The following is a 25372-nucleotide window of genomic DNA, read 5'->3' as shown; positions in this document are numbered from 1 at the left end:
TTGCTCCATCAATTTGAGTTGTTGATGATTATTCCTCAGAGAGGGGCACAGAGTCACAAGAGAGGGCTGCCTCACAACAAGGACAGGGCTATAGCATTTTGGGTGATCTGTACTGCCTCTCTAGTTCATGTGGTGTAGAGCCCTGGGTTGCTCTGGGCCTGTTACTTGGAGGAACTCTGATTTGCACTGAGGACTGAAAACCAATCAGGGCTTTCTCTGGATTCTGTTTTGAGCCTGGTGGGCTCTGTGGCCCCAGACCCTGGAACAGTGATGAGGTACTCCTAGACAGCAGAAGGAGAGGACAGAAATTACAACTCTGGCTCTGAGACAGAAAGAAGAAATGCTGGACTGAAATAACTGAGCAATGGGTAGAAGCAGAACACAGCAGGCTCTCAGGTTATAACCCTGGGCAGAAGAGGTAGGCTGGGAGAAGAAGGCAGCAGGAAAAACGAGTTTTGAAAAGGTGCCGTGTCTTGGTTTCCTTTCCCTTCTACAGCATTGTCTGTGGGCTGCTCCTAGGGGACCTGAGGCATTTGCAGAAGAGGGGCAGACACATTGCCCCTCACTCAGTGCAATTCCCATTGAGCTGCACTTGGTGTGTGGATGATGCAGCTCTTTGATGTTCAGCTCCTCCAGCACTTCTTTGATGTTCAGCTCCTCCAGCTTCCCTCCACATTCAAAGAGCTTGATGGCGTTGGCCTCTGTATAGATCCTTTATGCTCTTTAGATTTAGGATCCCTGTCCATCCATGTGTTAGGAATAAGGGATGAGCAAAAGGGTGATACTGTAAGAAAAGTAATGCTCTTGTATGTTTTTTATATATATATATATATATATAGGTTATAACAATAAAAACTTCAAGCTCTGTATTTATAATTTATAATTATAAATTTATAATTTAAATTATAATTTATAATTACATTTTATATATTAAGTTCTATCAATGTCACATTTTTCTGTGACTTCACATGAGGGGTGTCATACTGCTCTGGTCCAAACAGAGCAGAATAGGCCTGATGGAAGGTGGTCCAGCCTGATAGCTGCCAGGGGCAAAGGGATTAAAGGAGGCATCACCTCCAGCATTCACTGTAATTTAAGTATTAGAGTGAAGACAAGTGGCGTGTCTGTAACCTCAGCTTCAGCCAGGAGTCAGCAATATCTAAGTGTGCTTGCTGGTGTTGCAATTTGCTTCTTCATGGGCTGGACAAGGTCCTTGGTCCTGTGCTGTAAAGGAGGTCCATCTGGGTAGTTGGAGTGATCCTTTTTGATCTGAAGAATCTTTACCATGTTGGGATGATATATCCTTTGGAAACCATACAATATGCTGAGCCCAAACATGGAGCAAAAAGCAAGAATAAGAATTCCAGTATACTTAGTTGTGCAGCCTACGAACATTACACCCAGGACTGAATTTCTACACAATCTATGCAAACAAAAGATGGTTGTCTTTATGAGAAATTAGAGCTGCTGTCTAGAATTTGTCTCTCTCAAATACTCTGTATGATAACATCACATTTTTATTATCTGAGAGTCCGATCTATGCAGGGACATACATTACATTTAAGACTGTGAATTTTTCACTGCTTTTCACATTAATGCCTACCACAAGCTGAGTAGTTCTCAGGTGCTTATGAAGATAAGATACCTGCCTCAAAACACTGCAAAGATACTGAAGGTGACAGGAAAGAGATGAGACTGGATGAAGTTCAGCTCTTTTTCTCATATGGTTTGCAAGGGCAACATCTCTAGTAAGGTAAGGACAATAGTGTTGGCTTAAGAGAATACAATATTGCCTTTTCACATTTCCCAGATTCATTTTGAAACCTGCAGAGACTTCCTGAAAAAAAAAAAAAAAAAGAAAAGAAATAAATAGGCAGCACAAGGAAGGGAATTAATTTGAAAGGAAAAATGGTCTGGTTTTGGAAATTGAGATTGCTGACCCCTGTGAAAGCACTGGTTTCATAGCAGAGGTAGAAAGGGGAGGAAGGGCTTAGCATTTTCAGGGTGAAGAATCTGATGCCATTCCCATAATGCCTCTGTCTTCCATTGAGTGCATAAAGGAAAGGTAGGGGCTGCCATCTCATCCTGACATAAGCTGCCCTCTGAGTGTACTTTCCTCCCTCTCCTGGCCATCCCAGGAGCACAGAAGCAGAAAAGGGACCTAAGGGTGCATCTTCTCTGCATGTCCTTTCATGGCTCTGTGTTTTGAATTTTAACCTGCAAGAATTGTACGCTGCCTGCCCTTCAAGCTGCTGCCTGTCCGCTGCTTGCCAAAACTGGAAGCATTAACACTCCCCTTGCAGGCACTCAATAGAAAAGTGTACTGAGAGGCCAGCAGTTTAGTGTGAGAAAAGAAAAAGTCCACTAACAGCCCCCCGAATTGCCTTTGCAAATCCCTGGAGTGAGTTTTAATAAGACTCACTGAAAGAGCCACTGAGAATCACTCACTTGTAAACCCATGATCATTTTAGCAGCAGGTGTTTCACTTTTCCTCATAGACATGATTTCCACGGGTGTTCAGAGTTTGACTGTTACCTACATACAAGCTGTACGAATAGCCTAGTGACATGTCAAGATGAGTGATGGCCACAGGAACTAAGAGGTGAGGTGTGTGGCCTGAGGAGCCAGAGGAGGGGACTGACACAGCAGAGCCTGACACTGCTGGTGTCGCTGGTGTCCGTGTGTGGCTGGGGAGAGCATGGCAGGCCCCCTGTAATGGCAGGCTCTCACGGTGCCCCTAGGACCCCACAGATGGGTAGACCCAGAGAGCAGTAAGTAAGCACCGCGTAGAGCAAAAGCATTTTTCATCCGCCAGCGAAGATGTCTGCAGCATGCGCATCACAAACCAGGGGCGAGTCAAGTCTTTGCCTGACACCTTTTCCTCCACTCTTCTTGGTCTTTTTCAGTTGGAGGAGGACAGGCCTTCTCAGCACTCCCTCCCGAGGTACAGCCCCCTGAGAAGACTGGCGTCCTCCGTTTTCTCCTCCTCAACCCTGGAGACAGAACACTACCCTCACGTTGGTGGCACTTTCATACAGCGCAGCCGTTCGGCGGAGAGCAGCCCCGTGCGCATGCCCCACCGCAGGCACATGCCCCTCACGGCAGGAAACCACAGACTCATGCCTTCCGTCCTCCGCATTTCCAGGTCCCAGCTCCAGCAGGTGTGGGCCCGCTTCACACACAAAACATAGCCTGTTCAGGGAAGCAGGAGCCTCCATAATGCAATAATAGATCCCACCTGCCCACAATGTGTCACCACTTAATGCAATATTGAATCCCAGACAACACTGGCCTAAGGTACTGTAACTTCCAAAGCCCCTGGAACCAGACCCCACAGAGACTGAAAACATCTGCCTTTCTAAACATCCCAGCAACCTGGGCAAGTAGTGGCAGCGTGGCCGAAGAGAAGAACGCGAATGATGAACGTGTGATGTGTGGAAGAGGTGGATGCCAGGGCTCATCTCAGAGTCTCACTCACGCATCCTGCAGCCTTGGGGTAGGAAGGGCAGGGCTGCCTCCCTGAACACATGCAATTGAGCCACAAACATTGTCCAAGTATGACTGGAATGGAGAGACCATGGAGGTATCAGCAAGCATAACCTTCCCCAGGCAAATTGGTTCAAGCATCTTTGTTGGTATCTTAAACTAGGCCAAATTTATAGGCAGTTTTACTCCATCTTGGTATGGGTGGACTCCCACTGGAAGCTCACCTGAGGCAGGACCTCAGGATTTGTCCCTCTTGTGGAGTTACAATCATGTATCTCTTTGTTGCTTTGCCTTTAGAAATCTCTTTTTGTTGCAGTTCCCATACAGTGACCACATATTTCTGTCTCTCTGGCTTTGCCTCTGTTACGTGACAGCGGACCTGTTTGTCTGCTCTCCACTTCTAAGCTGCTCCAAATCTACTTGCCTTTCCCCAGAGGCGCTGACTGTCAAGAGCTGGATAGCAAGGGTTTTCTTGCTGATCCAGCTGTATATTACGCTGTTTCTCAATTCCAGAAATTTTAGGCACCTGCAGCTTCTCAGTGGCAGAGCAGCCCTTCTTCTTGGCCTTGCTGGGAAATGCCTGTGATAACAGATCTCACTTGAGAAATGAACAAGCCTCAGCACTTGGTATACAGAGCCCCTGGAGCCCTGGTCTAAAACTGACTTGAATCTCAAAGGAAAGGGACATCAAAGTTAATTTAAATGGTCATAAGTATCGTTATTTCCTGGATTTGCAGGGCTATGCTGCCCTTCTCAGTATAGCTGCAGTATAAAGCACCAGGCTGTAGTTAAGTCTATGTAGTAAATGTCTTCTACTGAAATGAGGCTTTGGTCCAGTCTTCTAGGAGAATAGGCAGTATGGATGTTAAAGTTAGAAAAGAAGGGGTCATTTTTAGTGCTCAGGGCTTTAGGAAAGTGCACGTCCAAAGCAAAATACTCTCCATAAAGTACATAAGTACAGGATACAGGCAAGAAAACATGTAGAAAGCTCAGGCAGATGTGAAAATGGCATGGAATAGGTATTAGGTGTCGGAAGGAAGTTGTGATGCAGAGGTATTAGTGCTTAGGTAGGGAGCTTCCAGTGGAGTTAGAATAAATGCTTCCTTCTGAATACTGGTTTCTGTAGTTATATCTGCCCAGCCTGTGCCTTCCTTGATACCAGATTCACCCTTGTGTAAGCAACCCCAAACAGTGCAACCCCAGACAGGGTGGGTAGTGCTTTCTGAACCCTGTAAGACCTGGCCCAGTGCTGCAAGACATGCTCAGGGATGCTGGGCATAGACTGCCTCCTGTCTGCCCGTGGAGCATCCTGGTGGGTGCAGGGTTGGAGAGGGAGGCGGCAACACACCTTCTTCTGAGAAGATTCAGCCTAGGCATGACCAGTCTCTTCCCACAGTCATTCTTGAATCAGTGACATCGATTTCTTTTGATTTGCCCCAAGAAAATGAGTGAACAGGACACTTCACTGCTTAGCCAAAATGTTAATCTGCAGTTTGTTGATCAGTTTTATTTAAAAAAAAAGACACTGGGCATTGCCAGAAATACTTGGACTGAATTAACCAGTTAGCCTAAGCCTATTTGACAGTTCTTTTCTTGCCAAGCACAGAAACCAGAAAGAGCAAAGCTTTGCTTTTCTCGAAGTGACATGAGAGGGGATGATTTCCTTAAGTAGACTTGGCTCTGATGTTATTTTTTCTATGCTCAGCAGAGACTGTAATAGAACAGCAGATTCTAGAGAAAATTAACATTGTGAAAGAAGTAGATTTAAAATCAGTAGCTCTTAATAATTTTAAGTTCATAGCCTACAAAACACTGATGTTTGCTTTTCAAGGTCAATTTTAGGAACAAAAATTTATTTTGTTCTATTAAAAAAAAAAAACACCCTCAATTTTTAGTTTTGCCACTGAGAAAAGGGAACAAACGGGGTAACTGGGTTTCTATAAACTTTGACCTGCCCATTTCAGACAAAAGCAATCACTTTTCAGTGATTAGTCAGTAAGTAGCCCCGTGCATAACATTTAAAGGGCAGCATTTTCTCTAATGCCACTAATCATGCTTATATATAGAACTGTTATTGCCAAGTAAACTTGATACTGTTCTTCTTCTGACTTCAAAAGTCTGATTGATAAAAGTGGTTGATTTATATAGACTTTCTTCTAGTTACAATTAATAATAAATTGAAAACCAACTAACCAAACAAAATACATTTATAAGATAACAACTTAACTTAGTTGGTATCTCTTACAAGTAGGATGTTTCTCAGTAGGTCTCCTGATCTCCTGCCCTTAGCTCAGCGCTATTCCATGCCTTTAGTGGCTGTCAAGAAGAAAAAATAAATCACTGAGGAGAAAGTTTGCAATGACAGGAAGATGGGTGGCTTGATAAAATAATACTGTCAGGCCAGCTCTGCAGAAAGATCTGGATTGCTTGATAAGTTGCTTGCATTCAAACTCTTGATTTCGTTCAGCCAGGGACAAGATCGTGTTTGGAGTAGGAAAAATATAGGTCACATGCAGAGTTGGAGAGACTGTGCCCTGGGAGGTGCTGTCTCCCAGAATGAAGTGGGAGTTAAGGGAAATAATCAGCTGCATGTAAGTTCTCACTATGCTGCTAGAGCCAAAAAAGAAAAAAAATATTATTCTATGTATCAGCAGGAAATTGAAGACATGATCAGAGGGAAGATCTTTTCTACTGGTGAGATCACTACCATCTTATCCAATTCTTGTGTGGAAATTATTTTTAAAGATTTTCAAAACCTAAAAAAGGAGAAGTGATACAAGAATTGATTCTGTAAAACCTGCCTTGTAGAATGAGCTTGGAGAAATGCACTCTGTCATGAAAGACAAAACTAAAAAGTGACATAATTGCTGTTAGGGGTACCTGCCAGAGGAAAGCAAGATGGGTTTTCAGTCTGCCAGGCAAAGATATGGGTCTAAGTGCTGGAAGACAAAGTAACAAAGCTCAAACTAGAAGTAAGATGCTAATTTTAAAGACATAGGTAGGTGTTAAACTGCTGAAATACATTATTAAAAGACTCTGAATTCTTCACCATTCAGGTTCTGTAATCTGGGATGTTGATTTCTAAACCAATCCTGTTGACCCATCAAATTTGGGCTCCATACCAGAGTAATTGGACATGTTGCTGTTGCCTGGGTTTTATGGGAAGCTTTATTTCATTATCAATATGGCTTTTACAATTTAATTCTGAACAAATTAATTGGTGCTAATGGCTGGAATCCTGATTTTACAGTAGTATGCAAAGAGTATTAAAAATAGTGCATTTGTAGGATTTTTAACATCTCCATCTAATGCTGTAATAATTACTATGGAATCCACACATTGTTGAGGAAGAGTTGGCAAATTAAAGAAGTGTGAAAATAGCTCTCTTTTTATATATACTAAAATGTAATAAATTAATATTAAAACTAGTTACAGTGAATTCTAAAAAACCTCTGTAGTAGATTACATTTATATTGCATTTATTTATGGTGTTTCATTTATAATGACTGCAATTATAAATGTAAATAGGATCCAAATCAGTTGTCAAAAAAACCCACGACAACTAGAAAGCTGAAAGGAGGTGGCAAGCAGCCGTTTTGTACTGAAGGCTGCACTTTTGTGGTCAGGTTAGGGGAGCAGAAGTGTTGGTTCCCTAAGAAGTACTGTCCTTCTCCACCTCATCCCATCCATCCCTTTCAGCCCTTTCCACTGTGCCTGTGTTCACATGGCTGCATCGTCCTGTACAGGGAGAAGGAAGGTTGTTTTCAGCTTTGCTTCCATTTCTTGCTTTGGTTCACGTCCATTTGCACAAGTGGCAGCACTGGCAAGCCAAGGGTCAGCAGGAAAAGCAACAACTAATGGAGGGCTGCTGACACAAAAAGCAATCATGAGGCCATGGGATGAAGAGTTAGTTGCTCTAGTTATTTTTCCTTTTATGTTTGATAAGGTTCCTTAAATTCTTCAGCTGGGGTAAGTCAGTGTAAATCAATACTAGTGAAATAAAATTTCCTTTCAGTGCTGGACTCTTAGGCAAATCCTTTTCATCAGAAGAGTGAAGAACAGAGTTTGTGTCCTGAAAGAGATGTTACTGTTTTTACTTCCCATTGGACATAGCACTTGTTCACCTCAGAATCCCAAAGGAGGATTGAAATGGGCATTTGCCACTCTTTTATGATCATTAGCAGCAGCAGGACAGGTAGCTGTTACTAGGATCTCATGCTCAACTTCAGTGAGCAAATGGATATCAATAGTATATGCATACAAAAGCCATCTTACTATGTCTTGTTCTCTTTGCTCCTTTCACTTTCTTTCTATGCAGAGTGGGAGGTGTTTCCCATTTATCACTCTCTCCCCAGCCTCCTTCTCACAGAGAAGAGAGATGTAATTTCTGTGGAAACGTTACTGTAAATGCTTGGGTTAAGCTAGTACAAATTGGGTAAATGGAGTTATGCCAGCACACATTCACTTTCAGTGGAGAAGGTTTTGGTGGGAGGGAGCTGGCTGCAAATAAGCTCTACAGACAAAGGTGCAATTTTGCAGATGTCCATGCATCTGCATTGGGGGTATCTTGTTGATATACCCACGTTGACAAAGTCCTTGATGTGAACCTGACTTTGTCTGCCATTCCTACAGTTTTTTGCCAATGTTGAGGGGCAGGTAAGTGGAAGAGTTATGTTGCTTTACCTCTTTCACTATTTAAAGTCTCTTTTGTTACAGTGATTACAGAATGTAAGATAGCCATATGGGTGATGTAATCCCATCCCTATGCTACCTCTTCATGAGCAAAAGTATCTCTTGTTCTTCCACTCCTTCTCTTTGTTGTGGGTCTGAACCTGGACATTGTGGCGGTCAAGGCTGCTGCAAGACTGTTGATGTGAAAGGGGAAAACTGGTTCAAAATTTGCATTTGTTGGGCTAAGTGACTTTGTGGTTCCTAAAGACTTCCAACCTAGGCTGCTGCTTTCCTTTCCGCATCACAGATGTTGACTTCAAGACCTTTCCTTCAGCTCTTTTCCTGTAGTTCATGTGGTGATTCTTTAAGGGTCTCCAAGGATAGAGGCAGATCAGCTCACTTCTCAAATCCTGTGTCCAAATGACTTTTGAGGAGTGTATAGGACGCTGCTCTAGCTTGCTTTCAGTTACTAGGTAATCAGCTGAGGGTGAAAGTTTGAGTGCACCTTCTCCCTTCCAGTGCTGGGACGCAGCAGGCACCACCTGATCTGTGAAGGATGTTGGCAGTTGCCACCTCCCCAGGCCAGGATAAAGAACTTGACAGTTGGCCTCCAAACTGGATTGAGATGAGGCAGCTGACTCCAGGATTGGCTGACGTTCTCCTCTGGGTTCTCCAAAAGCAAAGATATTGCCGCTTGGCTGCCACCCAGTTAGCTTATGTCTAAATCTGAATCTGGATGCAAGAACAACAGCAGTCAGCTGTAGCCCTGAGCTGTTGGATCATATTCACATAAAATGTGATGAGGAGGCAGAAGTCTTCACCTCGCTGCTCAAGAAGCTTTCTTAGCTCTAGTTGCCTCTTTGTTCCCCTTTGCCTTTCTCGTCTCTTCCCCATATGACAAAACTCTTTTTACTCCACCCCAGCTGCCAGTGTATATCCCACCCCACACTTCCACCTACCCCCATGGTTTGCCTCCATTGCTGTTCATGTCTCATCCCTTGCATCCTTATTGCGTCCTGCCTTTGCTGTTCCCCAAGGATACGCAAGGCTTGCCTCCTGCACCAGTTTCCTACGCATTGCAGATCTCAGGTTGCACCACACAGTCCCTGTAGCACTTTGATCAGCATCTTGCCTTTCCTCTGCCTGATTTCCTTGGAGGAGACAGTGACACATGGCACATTTTAGCACTTGGAGCAGTCTCAGCTCTGCATGGAGTCTGTGTGAGGAATAGTGATCATGTTGTTTAAAGGCAGTTCTATTTCAAAGATAACGGAAGATACCCTGCATTTTCAGGTCAGTGTCATGAGTTTCAAATCCTGGAATCCTTAGGACTTTGCAAACTCCCCCAAATTATTGTGTGCATGAGCAGCTAAACTTAGAGAGCTGGCTAAGTTCTTTTCCTTAAGACACGACTATGCTCTGTGATTGCAAATGATGTAAAAAGCTCGTTAAACACCACTTCTATGGTTGTGAGCTTCTCTCTAAGTTCCAATTAAATTGGTGCCTGGTCTCTGTGAGTCAGAAAATGTCTCAACTCCAGTTGCAAATAGTAAAAGCTCTTCCAACTGGATGTTTTCTGGGCTGGAAAAAGTGACTGTTCCCATTCTCCTCCCTGGAGAGGTGGGATCCAAATAAAACTAGAAATAAACAGGGTACTTCAAACAGCCAGGATAGTGCAATTTTAAGTGCAAAAAAGCTGGCACTTTGTTCATTAATTCTAAACTTTTAACTCACTGATGTTTCCTCTTGTTGCCTATGTTACCTGGAGGTATCATAGGGCGGTCGATTTTTCCTTGAGGATTGGTGTTCTTCACTTTGGCAGATATTGACAGTTCTTCCCTTATCTAGCCTATGCCACTGGCATTACACCATCCAAGTATCTTGTTGTTTTGAACAAGTTCTGTGTTTCTTCTGCAATTACATTTGACAGCTAGTTCTCCCCAGCTGCTTCTGTGGCAGTTGAACCCAGCTGTTACATGAGAAGGCAGCATGCCTCTAAGAACCAGTCAACAGTCTTTTTTGCTTTTTGAGGTGAAAAAAAAAAAAATCGAATTTTGATATATTTTTTTGAATGTAGGACTTCTGGGAAGAGGCCTGTTGTTCCAAACTGATGGGTGTTGGTAAGCAAAGGTGTCCTTGGCAGCTTCCCTAGCCTGCTCACAAGGCAGAGAGGTTGATTGACTCTTCAGTAGCAGTTGGGCTGTGCTTCTTTTCTAAAGGTGACTCTAAAGCCTGTTAATTTTAACAGGTTTTAAAGCCCGTTAATTTTAATTTAACACCTTATTTTCTAGTTGCTCCTGGCTGGAAGCACTTCAAGATGAGAAGCAAACCAAATGTAGTTTGGGACATTTCTCTGCTCTGTGCTTCAAACATTTCTTCCAAAGGGTCCACTTTGGAATGTTAAACTACCTCATTTGTCTTTTGTTTCAGTAGCATTGCCAGGCTTTGGTACCATCGTTATCACTGGCTACACTGCCCCAGTGTGTCCAGCCTCTTCTGAGAGACTTGCTAATTTGTTTTGTAGTAGAAGTCACTGCAGTCAGATGGAAAATCTGGGCAAACACCTCAATTTAGGTTTTCCAGAGTTTATTCAGAGAAAATGCTAGCAGTCACAGTACTCATGCCTTCCTGTGGCCTCTTAACCCGTAAGATCCTCAAGTGCTTTATTTTTCCTGTGAGTCACTTCCCTGCTGTGTGACATGCAGAACTGCTGGAGAAAGTCAGAATCAAATGATCCTTTTCAGAGCAAGTCAGGATGAGACCAGATGAGGGAATCTGATTGCACAGAGAGAATTTCAGGAGGCAGAATATTATTTCTTGATCTCAAAATAATCAGGACAGTGGGTGGTACCTATATATGAAATATAGCAAATGTCATTGAGGCATTTCTTTTACTGCAAATCACCAGGAACTTCTCTTGCTCTGCCATGTAAAAATGCACTATTTGACTCTGGTGCTGTGATCCCATGTAAATAAAATAAGGCAAGAAAAAAATAACCATTAATGCTTTAGTCTAGTATTGTAAAATAGCTCAACAATAGATGTGAGACTGAAGATCAGAAAGCATGGAAAGATGTCTTCAGTCCTTTTCGTGTTTTCTGATGTCTTTCCCTCTCATGACTCCATCAGTTAATGTTCCATGATGTGTATATGTGGAACTTTTAAGTGCTTGGCAGTGGCCCAGGATTATTCTGGAAAATACAAGATTTTCTACTGCTCATTTGAAGGGATTGGTGACAGATACCCACTGTGTTTGTCCAGTAGGTCTTGCATCTCTTCCTTTGGCTACGTGAAGTCTCTGTGCTATCCATTCACACTCATATTACAGTCACATAATATTACATCAACGACCTAATTTATTTTTATTGTAAACTGCTGGGTTAGATGAACGACACATTTTATTAATGGTGTTCAGTGGAGATTTATTCATGCCACTCTCAGAACTTTACCTGGAGCTAAGACCATTTTGCAACTTTCACACTGAATAAGAAAGGGCTCTTTTATCCCAGTCTATTCGAAAGAGATGCTTTTGGTTTTATTTTTCTGTTTATCCTTTGGTAACAAATGGGAAAGAACTATTTGGAGAGATCACTATTGTCCATTTGTCTAGCTCTGCTTGGCAGTTAACAGATGGGCTTCAGGGGGCTAGCTGAAGCAAATAAAATTGTGTTTCCTATCAGATCAGTTCTGAAGCCTTGAAAACCACGGGTGATTTGCAACTCCCTAAACTCCTGTTATTGTTTATAGTTAATCAATTGCCCTTGATATTTCTCAGCTGGAGAACATGGGGTGCTTTTCTTCTTGAACTGCTTCCCCTGTAGTTGCCAGCCCTCCCCAGAGTGACTGGAGGAGATAACAATTTCTGGAGAGGCTGACCAAAGTAAGCCAGATTTGCTTCCTGATTTCACTCTTGTCCCCAGGGTGGTCTTGGGACGCTTTTTCTTGGAGCTTCCATTTCTGATTGTATGTATGTTGATATGTGTTCATGACCTACATGTGGAGTGTGAATGGCCACACACGGTCCTGCCTTACAGAAGCGTTTCCGTGCTGGCAATGGGTCACTTTGCACACATCCAAGTGCTCAAGGGGCTGTTTCAAAGAATGCGTCTCAATCAGTCACAGAAAGTATCCTCCTGGTGCCTGGTTCAGATGGCATGCTTGGCCTCTTTTGCACATTGGAGATCTGGTTTTGGCAACCTGTCCCAGCCCAGTTTTCTTAATTCAGTGTCTTGTAGCATCCGTCCCCCCCCATTCGCCATCACCTGGTGGCAGAGGATTCTGGCAATAGGACGGTGCTGCCACTTGGGACATCGTTTCTTAGTATGCAAACACCTCTTTTGGGTCATGTGAAAACATTCAATAAAATGTGTAAAGGCCGATCACTGCGGTACTGCCTTCCTTTGTCCTGCATTTTTATACCTTGTGTTTTGTCTTTGGGCCACTATGACACACAAACCTGCATTTGCAGTTCCGTGGGACAGCGCAGAGATTACGTTCTGGAAAGTGTTTCTAAGTATTATTTGATGTATCACAACTCCTTTGTACTACACCTGCCAGTGGAAAAAAATGATGTTACAATGAATGTACATTTTAAACGAGCTGCTAACGATGTAACCTGGGAATTGGAAGCAATCCCCACTTTACATTCACTTGCATGTCTTTTGGTGTTTGAAAAGAAATGGCTTTATGTTTGGAGGTTTTATTTTCTCTTATGCAAAGTGTTTCAAGTTGGTTACCTCATCTAGTGCACTTGCCTCATAAGAATTCCCAGGGCTTCCTCCAACAACTCCAATAAGTTTCTCAGTTTCATTACGAGTGCAATTAATTGATCTGGCAACGTGAAACACAGTAATGGCAAATTTCCTCTGAACAAGTCCAATAAGGAGGATTTCCGTGGGACTCTTCAGCTTGGTCCTTCCTATAAAAAAACAAAACAAAACAAAAGCCAGATCAGGTTCTTATTTGGCACTGCTGACTTCTGGTTATTTTTATGACTAAAGAAGATATTTAGCTTTCAGAATCTCCTTCTTTCTTGCTGCTATTAAGTTGCCTTTACAATTAGGGACTAGAACAATTTTTGGATTATCATTTCCTTCCACTTTGCTCTCCATTTCCCGAGTCTCTTATGAGCGATAAAAATGAGGTGCTCCCCGTGTCTGCTCAGGCAGGGAGCTCTGCTTTGACCCTTGCTGGAGACCCTGGTGGGTGCAGAGGTGGGAAGCTAAGTGGCAGGTGTACCACCTTTACAGAGCTATTGCTTCCATCCAAGACACTAGGAAAACTGGCACAAACATAACAACATATGAAAGCACAAATAGGGAGGAGCAGATCATTTATCCAGCATAGGACTGGACTGTCCTATTCACCTGTATGAAAAAAAAATGAAGAGAAAGGTTATGGAGCATTTAATGGTAAGATGCTGGAAAGAAGAACATCTCTCTGACATTTATGGTGCTGATTCTTGGAATGCAGAGATCCTGCAAGCAAGCATGGCAGCTCTAAGACCCCTGCTACTTTTACCTCATCTGATGATGGTTTGAAGAAAGAGCTGCTTCAGAAACTCAGATTCTAGGTTTCTTTTTCAACTCACTGTTGACAATCCTGCCAGATACCCTAGTCCCAAAGTAGCTTAGTCTATGCTGGCAGAGGATAATGTCACTTCCACGATATGCTAAGGTCCTGATAGTATTTGAATCAAAGCTGTCACAGGGAAGACTGGACTACGGCTCTTGCTATCTGTGTGCCATCTGCATCTCTCAGGACTAAGGCCTCTTCCCCTTCCCAATGGAACAATTAATATCATATTGGGAACTTGATTTCTGCTTCTTGGACTTTCCAGCTCCCATGAAGAATCTCAGGGACCAGCATATCCTTCCTTTGCATTACCTTGTGTCACCTGTTAGACTTCTGTTGCTGCTAAGCAGGAGAGAGTCCAAACCATATTTAACTAATATTCAAGTAGGAGGTGAATGTGGGTTTCTGTAGTCATGTCTACTGAGGGGAGGCAAAAGCTGTAGATAATCTGTTGTACTTCCTGGTTTGCTTGAGAAGCTTCATCTGCTGGGACTTGAGTTTGCTTGAAGCAGTGGATCTCAGGGAAGTCCCGTTCAAGCAGATCTTAGCCATCAGAAGGCACAGCAGAAGGGCTTCCTCAGGTTGCCAGAAGACCTCATTGATTGCTAGAGACAGAAGGTTTGAAGAAGCTCTGGAAGTTTGTCTCAGGGGGAGGGCAGCAGGAAGATGAAGGGGAAGCAGCCTGCTGTAGCTTTAAAGGTGGTACTGAGCAGGGATCCATTTGGAAGGACACAGCTGCTGAAAGGGATCCAAAGCTTGTTTTCCTTGAGTCTTTTTATTCTTCCTGTATCTAATCCCTTTAGAGCCTGAGGTCAACCCTTTTTTGTACTGCAATAACACTGTAATATACGCTTGCACTAATTCTTCTGGCACACCAAGCATGCAAGACCAATTTAAAGCTTTTTTTCAGAAGAAAAACACTGTACTATTGTGTATATAGAAATACTGAGAGAGAATTTGAATTCTGTCTCCTGTATAAAAGCATGCATTGATTACCTGTATGTAGACCATGCTGTAAATGCTGCAGAGTACTGTAAAATCCTACACTTGAAACCACAATGAAAATGTCATCAAAAACAAACAGAAGCTGTGCAATGGATTTTGTGCCTTTTTTAAATCCATGTATGTTAATCCAGACAATCTGAAAAAAGGAAAAAAAAAAGAAAAAAAAAAAAGGGAAAAAAAAAAGCTTGTATACTACTGAAACCTTATTAAAGAATCAAAGGCAGCACTTTGGTGATGGCTGGGTTTTTTTATTTTCTTGCTTTGTTTTTCTACTCCTTTTGCTTTCCAGTTCTGGGAAGGTGTCCTCTGCTCATCCATTGGTACATGGGAGCACTGGGCAGGGAGATGAAGGAGCTCAGGTAGAACACTAAGAGTTTAATTATTGTTTACTAATGTTATCACGGAAAATTTGCAGTTAAGACAGATCTGGGAATAGAAAAAGAGTTCCGTGACTGATGGAGATATGTTTCATGGACTTTGGGAAGGCCACACTGTGAGTTCAATTTATGTAAATTTAGGCTAGTACGAACTTCACTGACTTGAACAGTCATATCACAGCAGCACGTTACAGCTGGGCTCAACTTATGTCAGTGTTCAGAGCTCTGCTTTCGTGGTTACCACCATCCAAACTGGCAAAACTTAAGCTAGCACAATTCAACACCTACAAACACAGCAGAAACATTTTATACCTTTCCCTTGCTGGCAGCACGGTGTCCCTAGGGTTGGTGGGTGGATGTCTCCCATCAGACATTTCACAAGGTGTTTGGAACATCTGGTAAACTTCCAGCCCCTCCACCCCACAAACCCCAGAGACATGGATGCAAAATTGTGGCTGTCTTGCAAGTAATGTCCACCTGCCTGGGCTGCTCAGTGTCTCCTGCTTTTCATTGTGACTCCTGTTTGAAAGCAATCTCTGCTGTAGAGTGGCATGTGGTACAATGAGAATTGTTGTTGGGCTGTCTGGGAGCATGCTGGAAGAGGAAACACAGCAAGAACCTGTCTGCTTTGGTGTGAAATGCACATTTACTAATTCAGTGGTTTTCTGGGAGTGCCTGGAGAGTGAGGCTGCAGGCAGCAGATGCATGGAAATGCTCTAGTACCTGTGAAAAGGGTAGTGGAAACTTACCCCCTTGCAGGAGAAGCACAAGACCCAACTCCTGAAAGGCAGAGAGCAGTTTTTGCAGATAGGTGATGATCTGGGGGGTAGAGCTAAGATTAGGCTGTGGTCTCTGACTTACAGGGTTGTACTATATGCGAGTCAATTTTTTCTCCTGGGAATTGTATGGAAAGTCAGGACTGCTCTGAGTCTCTCTCGAGCAGAGTCCAGATCCCATCTGATCCATTAACAGCTCCTCAAAGTGTGCTTTGGTGTTGGATGTTGGTGCATGGCAGGTGTGTGTGTGTGTCTGTCAAACACTATAGAAAGATGCACTGATGCCCTAGCGGTAATCACAGCCTGAGACATGGTTTAGAGCCACGACAGAAGAGATGCAGCATTTCCTGGGTTTATGTTAGGCAACTATTGTGTATTTTTGTCCCTGTACCGATGTTTTTTTAATTGTTTTTTTGGGGGGTTCTCCTTGTTGTTGGTTTTGTTTTTCACAAATTATTGCACTCACAATGTTTAAGAGATGGGAGAGATTATCCTATGTTCTGCAGTCTGTGGGAAAATGGATTAGTCTCATGCCAAAATCTGTTCCATTTCCCCCATGTTGGTGCTGCTGCTTAGGAGCACAGGCTTTTCTGGTGGACACTGGGCCCGTTCTGTGCCTTGCCACAGACTGCTCTGCTGGGGGAGGGCATAGGCTATAAGGTCTCTTCTCCACGCCCCCATCAGTTGTGACACTATCAGAAAGCCATACAGGCAGAGCAGGTACTGTCATCACTCCTGATTGCTCTAGTGACCTGGGCAGACTCGTGCATGACTTGGCATGGAGTAGGACACACCTGAGCATGTTAACAAGCCGTGTGCTAGTGCTGCTCCTGAGCCCACCAGTGGGACTCTGCTCCATGGTGCTGTATGAGAGCAACGTGTCTGGCTGCATTCCTGGTTGCAAGGGGACCTGGAACTTCTAATGCGTGGTTGTAAATTTGCTGTAGCAAAGTGGAGACTGCAACTTTGCTGATTTTTGCAGTATTTGCAGCATCACTGGGATGCAGGAACTTTGCAGCTGCCCATACTGGGTGATATAAATCTCCTCTGAGACTGTCCCGCCCAATGAAGTGCTAATTTGAAACTCCACCAGCTTACAGTAAAGACAAACCTCCAGACTCCACTTAGCTGGTCATGAGCTCAGGGGCAGAGATGGATGTAAAGGGGCTGGTTTCTGCCAAATATGAGCAGGTAGGTCTTTTTCTCTCTTGACTCTCCTCCCTCTTTATATTCTAACTTTGGCCTCTGTGCAAAGCAGGGATATTTATTGCCTTCCAAATACATATTGTTACCCAAAGTAGTTACTCACCAAATTGACATGAGGAGAGGCTGAGAGAGCTGGGTTTGTACTGCCTTAAAAAGAGAGGGATTGGGGTGGGATCTTATTTCTTCCTGAAATACCTGATGAAAGGATGATGCCAGACTCTTCTCAGAGGTGCATAGGGAAAGGAGGAGATGTGATAGATACAAGCTGCATGAAAGGAAAAAATAGATACAGGAATGAGATATAAAGAAAAACTTCAACTTTAAGAGCCTTAAACACTAGGACAGGGTCCCAAAGAGGTTGTGGGGTCTCTGTCCTTGGAGATACTAAAAACTCAGCTGGACAGGGGCTGGAGAAGCCATCTATAAGTTGGTCCTGCTTTGGGGCTAGGTTGGAACAGAGACCTGCAGAGATTCCTTACACCTTTGTTATTCTACTATTTCAAGGCACAGGTTAAGCCTCTCCACTCCTGATCTTCTGGCATCTTTCCACAGTTCCTCCCCATTGGTACAGCAGAGCAGAAAAGTTCTTCTCCAGCCTTTGGGGAATAGTCCTAGAGCAGCTCAGTGTGCTGTAGTACAAAAGACACATGATGACTGTCAAGAGAGGACCCAAGCTTTTGTAGTGAGGGGTTCAAACTGGAAACTGCAGGGTGTCCACTTGCTGGCTGCTGAACTCAACAGTGGAGACAGTGTCAGACTTTGATGCCCTAGCACAGCCTTCCTTGTTAGCAGCTTCTGGTGATGATAGTGATGAAGATAAGAAAATATGTGTTCAAATATTATTTGACCCAAGAGACATTTCCAACAAGGTTTTTAGTTGGGTTTGTCCTCCAGAATTATTTTTCATATTTATGCTGTTTGGATTTTCTCTGAGGTGTATTTACAGTGGGAAACAACCACAGTATCAAGTTGCTTTAAGGAATGCATTCTGGCAGTGTTGAGGTACTGCATGCAACGGGTTAAGCAGTCCAAGACTCCCAAAGGTGGGTAGAATCCAAGCAGTCCATGTTGTTCTTAGAGTGCAGTGTCCATGCAGGGAAATAGAAAATACACGGGGAGAACAAAATGACAGGCAGGCAGTCTGCTAAATTCTATGAGGAATTTGTACAGCCAGAGGTGGAAATACATGGTGGTTAGAAAAGCATCTGCAGCATGACTCAATGACAGCAAAGAGGGACCAGAGCAGAAGGAGGAAAGAACTTTGTTACAGCAACATCGTCCTGTCCAGCTCCATGTCATACCTTATTGCCTGGTGCAATCTCATCTCAGAAAAACTTCTCCTGTCTTGCGAAGGAGGAACTGTTGAGGAAAGAAGGGTTGCTGGACAAAGAGCTGCTGGTGGGACAGGCTGCAGGGCATGAAAACTGTATTTCTGGCCTGTATAGGATGTGCACTGCAAGACTGGATTCAGTTGTCATTGACCAGAAAGCAAATGAGATGACACAAGCCCCTAAGAGCTGAGAGGAGATGTAAAGGTTTACATATGCAAAGAGAAACCAGTGATCCTCTGACTGTACCAGCAACCTCAGCATCTAGAAGATGGGGTGAAGTAGAGCAGCGGGTGAATTGTTGTTGTGGATGGGGTACTCTTTCCAGTGGGAGGCTCAGCACAAGGCAAGGTGTAGGTCAGGGCTTCTTTATCAGGTCCCAGTCCCACTGGGGAAGCCGTCTGTTTGATCAAGACTTCAGGGCTGGCACTGCAAGTATATTTCTCAGGAAAACCAAATCCAGCCAACAGGCAGAATCCAATCTTAGGCTGCTGAATGGACTGGTTTCCAAGAAATGCCTGCAAGAAGAAGGCAAGTGGGTAATTTCCTTTGCAAAGGGTGGTCACTCCCTCTTACTAGTCCAAGTTTCACATCTGTCATCCTGATGCAAAAGGTAGAGTGGGTCAGAAAAAGCCCACATCAGGCCCGTACAGGGCCATCCTGAGGGCCAGACTCCAGCTTTAATGAAAGAAGAGAAGAAACTTTGGACTCCAGATGCATTGCCAAAACCGGCCTGTATTTTAATTTATGAGATATGAAAAGAAATACTAAATGGATAACAACTAATTAGCATGCATAACAGCTCTATTTGAAATGTCCCTGTTATGCATCTTACATTTTTCAGGCATACTAACAGGGCAGTTGCTCTGCACAGAATGACATGTCGATTTTCAGCACAATTTGAAGTTGTGTCATTGGACTCAAAAGCTATTGAGGGCTTTTTTTCTCCCCCTAGAGATGAAAAGATCTGTTCCCATAGCCAGGTGAATGTGCTGGCTGTTGGCAGTTCTGCAGCACACATAGTTAAATGGGTGTTTGTTTACTTGTGTAGCCTCTGACACTGTAAAATGCCACTTGAAAAAGAGAGATGTTTGGATCCGTACTGTTCATGATTAGGACTTTTCAAGGGTAACATGTGATGCATTATCGACTGGTTGAGTTTATGGAGAGGCTTTTGTTTTCCAGCCCTCTTAACAGTAGGGTGACCTAAATGTATTTTTGTAAATCCATTTTGCAGAGGGGTGCTGCTGTGGTTTTCATTTACAACCCATTGTTAATTAGGCCAAACTTCGATGAGTGTTTCCTATCTGTTTTGCCCTTTTTTGCTAGTGTGGTCAAGTTTGTGTGTGTGAGCTGCTGCTTTTTTGTTAGTATTATTTGCAATCTTTTCACAGCCTACTTCTGGTGCCTTACAGGCAGTCTCTGCCACAGACTGCTGCTCAAGAACAACTTCCTCCACTCACTGTCCTGTCCTCACATTGCTTTCATAGTTGGACACCCCAGAGTCTAATAATGATACTTTATATGTCAACTTCCATTAGATATTTGATGAAAAATTTAGTGAAAGCAGAAGCCTGTAGAATATAGAACTAGAAATTGCTGCAGGGACGCAGAAGAAGAAGGGAGGGATGAGTAGCACAACAGGAGAACACAAGAACACTACAAGGGTTATTGCCCCAGGGACAATGGTGGATGGTACTGGTAAGTGAGCTGGAAATTTATCTAGCTCAGAGTGGCCTGGGCATAAAAGAGGGTTGCTGAATGGTTCCAGTAAGGAAGGAATGAATATGTAAATGCATAACTACTGAAACAAATATATAAATACTGAAGAAGATTGGGAAACATGGAAAAATCCTGAGGAACTGCTTGCAAACAGCTCTTTTGGGTCAGGGTTAAGGACTGCTAACAAAGGAACTCCTTTGGCACTTTTTTTTTTTTTTCCTTTATTGATAAGTATCTTTGAATCTCTCCTTTCTGAGATTTGTACAAATCAAATGATAGAGTGGTCACTGCTCAGGCATGTGTTTCAGAAGTGTGATCAATTAGATGATTTGCACTGATGCTTCCCACTGCTGTTGATCCTTATGTCTTCTGTGTCCATGCGATGTCTGAACACTAACCCTTTTCTTTTGTCACATCTGTCTTCTTGCAGGCATATATGCTGAAGTCATTTGAAATGAATGGTCTGCCCAAGGCAGTGCCTTTAAGTTTGCCTTATCAAGACTTCAGAAAAGATGTGTCAGACTACTGGGAAAAGCCTAAGGTATCCCAGCGGATAAAGAAAGTTGATTTCTCAAATGTTGTCTTGACTGCTCCTTGCAAACCTCTGGAACCTTACCTGGAAATAAATGGAAAAGAGGAGGAGGACGAAGACGAGGAAGAAGATGATGAGGAAGAAGATGAGGAAGAGGAGGAAGAGGAGGAGGGGGATGAGATTGACATACACAGTGGCTCCAGCAGTGACCTGAGTCAAAAAAGCACAGAGCGCAGCCAGGAGTGCGCGCCGTCCACTCTCCTGGCTGATGACCAGAAGGGATCCAAGGGTCGAGCGTCCACTGCTGATGGGGACCTGGAGCTGGAGGAAGGCTCAAAAACACTGGTACTGTTTTCACCAGGTGATCTGAAAAAGTCTCCGGTGACTACAGACTTGCCTCCAGAAGTTGATCTGGGCACTCTTGCTGCACTGACCCCTCAGAGTGAGCGGCCGCAGCCTATGGGTAGCCAGCTGGATGTATCTGAGCCAGGGACCCTGTCCTCAGTCCTTAAATCTGAACCAAAGCCCCCCGTGGCAGTGGCTACAGCCTCCTCCCCTTTTACCAAAGTTGAGCGCACGTTTGTTCATATTGCTGAAAAGACCCACTTAAATGTCATGTCTTCCAGCGGCCAGCTGATGAGGCATGAGGAATACTGCCCTCCGGGCCAGTTTGAGAAGGTCATTATCGAAGAAGAACTGGAGGACAACCTGGTGCTTGTAGAGAATGGAAGCATACATTCGGGGCTAGAAGGGGCGGAGACAGAGAGCTGCGCACTTTCAGCTAATCACATTGAAACCACCTCAGAGACAGTGGGGGAGCAGCTGGCCCTTCCCAATGGCATGGCAGAGCCTCCTGAGGACAAGCCAGAGCTCTCCAACAAAGTGGTGGCCTCGCTGGATCTGGAAGAGCCTGGCAAGATGGTTACAAGAGAGCCTGTCCTGGAGAAGTCAGCATCGGCGGCAGAACACCTTAAGCGGACAGAGACCCTCCTCGAGACACCACAGCAGGGCCCCAGGAGACCTCTAGGTTCCAGGTATAGAAGTCGGATACCCATTTTGTTCTCTGAGGAGGACACTGGCTCAGACCTTTCAACTTCACTCTCGGCCAAAGACAGGCTTTATAAGAGGGCAAAGCAACCTGACTTGGCTCGCCTGGTGATGGAGAAGAGGCAAAACCGCCTCCTTCGACTGGCCTCAGGGGCCTCCTCCTCAGCATCCTCCAGTGACGAGAGGCGGTGGGCTTCAGAAACCCTATCAGCCACTGGTTCTGAGGAGGACACCCATGACTCTGACGACTCCATCCCAAGGAAGGCCGGGAAGGAGAAGGCTGCCCTCCTGGGCAAAGAAGAGAGACCCATAAGCACAAAGAGCAGAATTCCTCGGCCCATCCTGCCAGTGAAAACACCGCTAGAGGCAGCAAAGTCCGAGAGCTCCACAGCGGTCACGGGGGCAGTGCTGTGTAGCTCCCCACAGGATGCAGCTGTTGCCTACAGGTAAGATGGAAGTGGTAAAAATTGCAAAATGTTGGATGCATTAAGGAGGCACAGCCCTGCCTGTGCTACAGACTCCTTGTAATTGCCCAGCAGCATTCATGCCAAACCTGCCAGGAGCCCAGAGCTCCTTGCAGAAATTCCCCTTCATCCTCTCCTCTCCTCTTTTCTCCTGTCCTCTCCTCTCCTCTTCTGTTTTCTCTTCCCCTACAGGCTTCAGGCACAGAGATCAGCTGGAAGTGTCCCAAATGAGTGCCGAACAACGCAGATACAAAGTCGGCTTCCTCCTTCTCCAAGCTCCACTTCTCTTCCTCCACGGAGTAGCTCACAGAGGTCCAGCTGTGCATCCCCTCGGAGCCCTGTTGTTCCTTCAAGAAACCTCAGTGCTTCTCCCAGAAGCCAGCTGCCACCTCGGAAGGAAAGCCCTTCTCCCTGCAGACAGCATAAGTCAGGGACTGCTCTTCAGCGAGTTCCTCCTTCCCCCCGACTTCAGCCCACAGCTCAGGCCCTGGGGCCAAAAGGAGATTCCCTGCCCTCTCCTGGTGTGGCCAAAAAACGACAAAGAGGAAAAACCCAGACTCAGAGTCCAGCAACCAAAGGAAAGCAGGTGTCCCTGGAAAGTAAGGCAGCTGCCAGATAATGATCTTCTTCTGCCAGCCCAACAGACTGGGTAACTTCTGCGTATAGTATACACTTGAGATGCTGCAGCACAGCCTTCTATGCTGGACCCACGAGTGTATAGCAGTAGCTGTACTTCAGTGCTTCACTCACTCTCACCCCACACCATTTCAATCAGCTCCCATGGGCCTGAGAGCCTCTGAGCCACGGAGCCTTCTTCAAGAGAGACATCCAGCCCGCAGCTCACGCTTGCTAATGCACAGCACCAAGCAGCAACCCAGGCAGCCTGCCTAGTGCCTGACCCTCCTCCCTCCCCAGGGATTCCCCTCTCTCTCTTTGCAATACCAGTCACCAACATCGGCCCTGGCTTTTAAAAAAGGAGCAGAGGTGATGAGAGCAAGGCCTGCTGAGGAGGAGAGCTCCCATCCTGCAGGCAGCTCCATCCTCTCTCCTTTCTGGGAAAGCACCAGCCTTGGCCGCCACCATTTACCTGAGTGTTGGCTCATCTCCTACCACCTGTGTTAGCAAGAGATTGTCACCAGCTTAGCCAAGAGGGATGGATGCATCCTGGTGTGCTAAGAGCAGGGGCAGGGTGGAGGGGCCCTTCTCTCCTTTCCAGATGGCTATGCAGGTGTGAATGGGAGACAGGCAGATCTTGCTAGATGCTCCTACCTGCATGTCCCACAGAGGAGGCTGTTTGGCATTGCTGCTTGGTAACTGCTGCTTTTTCAGCAGATGCCTGTGTGGTAGGTGTTTAGATGGAAGTAGGAGTGTATTGACAGCTTGCTAGGAAATCAAGAGCACTTGCTAATGGATGTAGAAGGGAGCACATTGCAGCCACTTCTGTCTCAAATACCAAACTGTGATCTGTGGAGACCACATCTCCCAACACGGGTGTTTCCTCTTGACCTGAGTGTGGTTGGTGCCACAGACACGTAGTCCACTAAACACAGCTCCATCCTGAAGATGGGAATAGTCACTGGATGCCTTTAGCTTGGGTGCCACTTGCACCTAAATTCCTTGTGCTTTATTGTCACGCTTTTGGTGTTTGTTAACTTTGGCACCGTGGTTGAAAGTTCCCCTACATGGCAGGGTGGGAAATTATTATCCTGTAGTCTACTCAAAAGCTGCTGCTTTGCGAGGAGAGGTTTGCTGACACGCTGTGGGTACCTTGTGCATTTCTGTCCAAGAGTAGGGTGGGTTGATTTGCAGAAGTTGGGTTTATGTCTTTCTTCTTGGTGTTCAGCTCTTCCACGCGTTTCGTGAGAACAATATGAACGTAAAAAGCAAGGGCTGTGCTCTTCAAATAATATTATCAGAGCAAAAGCTTAGTGCTCAGCTAGAACTAAATCAACCAACTTTTTTAGCCCCCAGACTAATTAGGAAGGTTTGAAAATGAGAACCAGGAGGACTGATACCTGTCTGAGCTTGATGAGATCTTGAAGCAGTCACAACATTTTTCCTGCAGGTCACAGGGGGAAACACTCCAGACCCAAATACTTTGGGCTTCATACCATTGTCATGCCTAAAAGAGGCTTTGAAAAAGCCAGAACAAAAACACGGCTGCTCTGTACCCACATTCCCACAGCTCCCACCAGCTGCAAATATTTACTATTTGCAGACAACAAAGCTTGTAGAGGAATCGGGACAGTAATAATCTTGATTCATTTGAACATAGATGCAGTCATACTGATGGCCATCAACTCCGAGGAATCCTGAAGTTGTTAAAATCTACAGGAACTGTTCTGGGAAGGAGCATCAGAGCTGTGACAGGTTGGCTGGGAGAACAGGGTACTCCTTGGACATTTGAACAGGAAAATGGCTAGAAATAGGTGAAAGGAATTACCTCTTCATAGGACAGTCTCCATGTTGCCAATGCTAAGAATGTATTTCTTCTTGCTCAAAGTGTTTGCTGTTTTCCATGGACATTGTTCACCCTGGTAAAGTAAGAAGCAAAGAAGCACAGCTTCTAGCCTAGAAACATTTCCTTGTCTTTGCACAGAAGCACTGGGAACTCCAATTGTGTGGAGTGGCTTGATGGACTGAGCTGATGTTGCCACCAACAATTCATGGGAGTTTGAAGTGTGGGTCTAATTACAACCTAAATATGTCTTGCATTTTTAGAAACTAGAAAACAGAATAAACACAAACACAGATTCTTTCCTGAAATATGAACCATAGTGGCGCTTCTATTAATTTCAAAGACTCATAGAATGGTTTGAGTTGGAAGGGACCTTAAAGATCACCTAGATCCAACCCCCCTGCATGGGCAGGGACACCTCCCACTAGACCAGGTTGCTCAGAGCCCCATCCAACCTGGCCTTGATGACTTCCAGGGATGGGGCATCCACAACCTCCCTGGGCAACCTGTGCCAGTGTCTCACCAGCCTCACACCCATTAGAATTTCTTCCTAATGTCTAATCTAAATCTCCCCTCCTCCAGTTTTAATCCATACCATTTTAATCCATTTAATCCTCTCACTACAGGGCCTTGTAAAAAGGCCCTCCCCAGCTTTCCTGTAGCCCCTTCAGGTACTGGAAGGCCACTATGAGGTCTCCCCAGAGCCTTCTCTTCTCCAGCCTGAAC

At 44.7% G+C, this 25372-nt stretch overlaps 1 protein-coding gene across 1 annotated transcript in view; it reads left to right on the top strand.

Moving 5' to 3' along the window:
* Positions 1-24960, top strand: part of TTBK1 (tau tubulin kinase 1) — a 103847-nt gene extending 78887 nt beyond the window's left edge. Inside the window, exons 14-15 of the mRNA XM_051613983.1 lie at positions 20576-22170; positions 22381-24960. Coding sequence (XP_051469943.1) covers positions 20576-22170; positions 22381-22807 — 2022 coding nt within the window. The 3' untranslated portion in view covers positions 22808-24960. The remainder of the gene's footprint in view (positions 1-20575; positions 22171-22380) is intronic.
* Positions 24961-25372: the final 412 nt, after the last annotated feature.

Source organism: Apus apus, chromosome 3, assembly GCF_020740795.1.
Source record: "Apus apus isolate bApuApu2 chromosome 3, bApuApu2.pri.cur, whole genome shotgun sequence".
NCBI lineage: Eukaryota > Metazoa > Chordata > Aves > Apodiformes > Apodidae > Apus > Apus apus.
The sequence above is the reverse complement of the archived record's forward strand: the minus strand, read 5'-3'. Positions and strand labels throughout refer to the sequence as shown.